This window comes from Macrotis lagotis, chromosome 3 (genome assembly GCF_037893015.1).
Source record: "Macrotis lagotis isolate mMagLag1 chromosome 3, bilby.v1.9.chrom.fasta, whole genome shotgun sequence".
NCBI classification, from domain to species: Eukaryota; Metazoa; Chordata; class Mammalia; order Peramelemorphia; family Peramelidae; genus Macrotis; species Macrotis lagotis.
In genome coordinates, this window is record NC_133660.1 from 293,245,100 (window position 1) to 293,249,379 (window position 4,280).

Here is a 4,280-nt window from a genome sequence, read left to right on the forward strand (position 1 = left end):
CTACATTGCATTTTAGTTCCAAGTCTGAATGCTAGGCTTACCAAATTTGACCTCAAGCAAAATAATTATACAGTAGTAGAAGGAGCATTTTGAGTTATGAAAAAGGGGATAGAGTTGTCTAATGACAATAACTTAAAAAAATTGGCAATCAGTAATTGATGACATGTTTTCAGTAAACTAAGGGAGAAATAGAAAAATGGATATCTTTGTCTTGAATGTAAGAATTCATATTATATGTTTTCTTACACATATTATTTCATTTGAGTTTTGAAAATAAGTGATGTAGTTATTACTATCTTCATTTTATAGAAGATAAAAAAGAATTATGTGACATTTCCTGGATCACAGAGTCAATAAATATTTAAAGCATAATTTTATCCCAATTCTTCCTGTTTTCACATTCAGTATTCTGGCTGGACACAGGATGATTTGAATTCAAATGGTACCTCATAGCTTTACTTAGCTATGTGACCTATGTAGGTCAACTTCTCATTATCAGTTTACAAGTTGTTAAAGGAAGATACTAATATCTCCTAATTAAGATGAATTAACATATAGAAACCTCCTTGCACACTTTAGATTATTAAATAAATGTTAGCTATATTGTCATTCTGTAAGATACTGGATCAACTAATTTAATTCTAGGATCTCCTCTGCCTTTTTCCTTTTCAAAACATATTCTCTACCACTATAACAGAGAGACCCTTTAGTCTCTCTTGATCTTTATAACTTTATTCCACAAAGAGAATTTTTCAGAGTCTTTGTTTCCCTAAACTATGTGACTTAGGTAATATCATATTACAACTTTATATATGGGGAGAAAGAGTGCCAGACTTTTTAATTGATTTGGTCCACATTCAATAATTCAATCCATCTTGGGACTGTACCAAGCAATAAAAACACAGAGTTAAGGATGAAGCGATTTTGCTCTCCCAGAACTTACATTCTACTTAAGGTAAGAAACACATATATAGATTTGAAAATAGAAAATATATTTGTGTAATCCACGGCCCTGGACTTTGGGTTTATACAGATCAGGTTCAGTCCTGAAGGTCTGAACTGAATGTATCATATTTTCTTTCTCTGTCTTTTTGTCCCCATTTTCTTTATGAGGGTTAAGATAGGAAGCTTAAAATTTAATGTAAAGCTTTTGACTTGAAGTCAAAGTAAAGTTAAATTTAATAAAGAAAAGCCTCCAAAATAAAACTTAAATAGAGCTTCTGTTTCTTTCAAAGTAGATTAGGAGACTTTCAATTGACTCTGGCATAGTCTATGTTTCACTCCCAGAAAAACAACAGCAATAAAAAAACAAATGCAGTACAGGATGCAAAGAACTCACAAAATTTAATAATTGAATTTTATATGAAGACTTTTAGGTCATCCCAAACAACAGAAAGATAAAGTCTACAAACTGCTTGTGAGACTTCCCTGGAGGTATTGGGAAATCTCTCTCATTCCAATGAGTCTGGTGGGTATAAGCCACATAATATATTAGGGGCAAAGGAAAAATTATGAGATGTAAACCCAAGACTCTAATATGTTTTTGTTTTTGTTTTTCCCTAAAGGCAGTATCATATAGTAGTTAGAAATCTGGATCTGAAATCAGAAAGATCTGGGTGCAGAAGTAGTATTTCAAAGAGGAAATAATCCTAGCTTTCACATAAGGAGATCTGGGTTCAAATAGTACTAATGATTCTTACAACTTGAGTAATAATGGGTGAATCCCAATGTTCCTGGAGCTTTAGGTAATTCTGTTCTGACCTCTAGGGTCATCTCATCCCACTGTATGATAACTCATGTAACAAATTAGTGGAAAAGACAAAACTATGAGATCAGTCACCAAAGCATTTTTTCCCTTTTGTTTTGCTGAAATAGCCCATGTAATGGACCAAAGAACAGAATTGCCTTCAGCCATTTGATCTTATTTTCATTTCACAGTGATACTGATGGAGTATTTGTAAAGGAGGGCAGACAGTGCTAATATTTATCAAATTAGAAATAGAATCTTTATTATTAAGTGAGTATTGGGTGATTTGTTTTCCATAGTGACTAATGAGTAGTAATCTGATCCTATCTGATCATTTCAAATATCATAAGGGCATTGCCCTCTAGGGAAAAAAAAAAAACAGAAACTACTCAAGCTGTATTTTAAATCTTTCCATGATATGACTTCCATGTAGTTTCCTAGTTTTATTTCATATGACATTCCACTCCACACAGTTCTGCCTCTGTCCTGTTGTTCACCCATGCATGTCATACACTCCCCTCAACTAATCTTTTTGAAATCTCTATCTTCCTTCTATACACAATTCAATAAACTTCTGCCACTGAAGGATGTTCCTGTTTCTTCTAGATACTAAAGTTCTCATAGCTGTGAAATTACTTTGAATTATGTTGTATGTTACTGTATTATTGTTTATACATTTTATTTCACCTATAGAACCCAAGCTCTTTAAAGTCAACAATTATTTCATTGGTGGATGAGGGGCATCCATCCAAAAGGAATCAGGGATCATTGAATTTGTGGACACTAGAGCAATATTCACAATAACATATTGGTCCTTCAGATCCATTTCTACCTTTCACCCTAGATATTTCTCCACCTAGAGTTTATGCATAAGAGTCTTTCATTGTGTTGAGTTAATTCTTCTACTGGTTTCTCTCTTACTGCAGGTGACTGATGAAAGCACTAAGAGGCACAGATGGAGAACGACTCGGAGGTGAATGAGTTCATCCTTGTAGGCTTAACAGATTCTCCAGAGCTTCAAGTCCCCCTCTTCATAACATTCACCATCATCTACCTTATCACTCTGGTGGGAAACCTGGGGATGGTAGCTCTTATCTCCTGGGACCCTCACCTCCACAGTCCCATGTACTTTTTTTTAAGTAACCTCTCTCTAGTAGATTTTGGCTACTCTTCAGCTGTTACGCCCAAGGTGATAGCTGGGCTCCTCATGGGAGACAAGGTTATCTCCTACAATGGGTGTGCTGCACAGATGTTTTTCTTCATGGCTTTTGCTTCAGCAGAAAGCTACTTTCTGGCTGCAATGGCCTATGATCGCTATGAAGCAGTGTGTAAGCCCCTCTATTACACCACTTCCATGACGTCAGGTGTATGTGTTGCTCTGGCCATTGGCTCCTATGTCTGTGGCTTCCTGCAGTCTTGCGTCCACACAAGTTGCACCTTCAGCCTGTCCTTCTGTAGTTCCAATGTGATCCATCACTTTTTCTGTGACATTCCACCCCTCCTGGCTCTCTCCTGCTCTGATATCCATATTAATGAGTTGGTGGTCTTTATCTTAGGGGGGCTTACTGTCTTTTTTATCCTTCTGGTCATCTTAACTTCCTACCTCTTTATTTTCATTGCTATCTTGAGAATGCACTCAGCTGAAAGTCGGCAAAAAGCTTTTTCCACCTGTGCTTCCCACCTAACAGCAGTGTTCATATTCTTTGGAACAATCATCTTCATGTACTTACAACCCAATTCTAGTCATTCCATGGATACCGACAAAATGGCTTCTGTTTTCTATGCCACAGTCATTCCCATGTTGAACCCTCTGGTCTACAGCCTGAGGAACAAAGAGGTAAAGAGTGCTTTCAGAAAAGTAACCTGATGGAGATTTCATTGAGGGAAGAGATGAAAACTAAATTTTTGTTATCAAGATTCTAGACTTCAAATCAGTCTATTTTCTTAAGTAGTTCATTTCAGCTCTACCTTTTCAGAGCTAGAACTGTATTCTAGAATGAATCTTGCTCTTAGAGTCAAAAAATTCTAGATTTGAATATCAAATTTTTGTGATGCCCAAATGACTCCCAGTGTTAATTTTGCGGGGATGAGAGATGCTTTCCTTTGTTTTAGCAGATGGCAAAGTGACAGAGTTAGTAATGGCAATGTGGGAATACAATATTAGATGAACTACAGCTTGGGTTTGTGGCAACGCTGGTCCACAATCACACCCAGTTCTGCCTGCCACTATGATCTATTGATCACAGATTTAACTTTACCATGGGGAATTCTCCCTGAGGAAACCCATACTAATGTAGAAAGGCAACTCCTCTGCAATGTATAGTATCAGGGAATTATTGTGGCCACTAAAAGTTTGGATGATTTGTCACATTATATACTACAAATAATTTTGTTTTAATGTCTTTCTTATATCTAGGTCATGTATCCACTCTGATCTTACCTTGAAAAATCGTGTAAGATATTGGTCTATGCCCAATTTCTGCCAACATGATTTCCAAGTTACCCAATGTTTTTTTTAACTAAATAATGAATT

General features: G+C 36.1%; 1 protein-coding gene across 1 annotated transcript; it reads left to right on the forward strand.

Moving 5' to 3' along the window:
- The first annotated feature begins 1,459 nt into the window (after positions 1-1,459).
- LOC141516712 (olfactory receptor 5B12-like) lies at positions 1,460-3,614 on the forward strand. Its single transcript, XM_074227706.1, has 2 exons — positions 1,460-1,468; positions 2,703-3,614. The coding sequence occupies exons 1-2, from the start codon at positions 1,460-1,462 to the stop codon at positions 3,612-3,614; spliced, it is 921 nt and encodes a 306-aa protein (XP_074083807.1).
- The last annotated feature ends 666 nt before the right edge of the window (positions 3,615-4,280 follow it).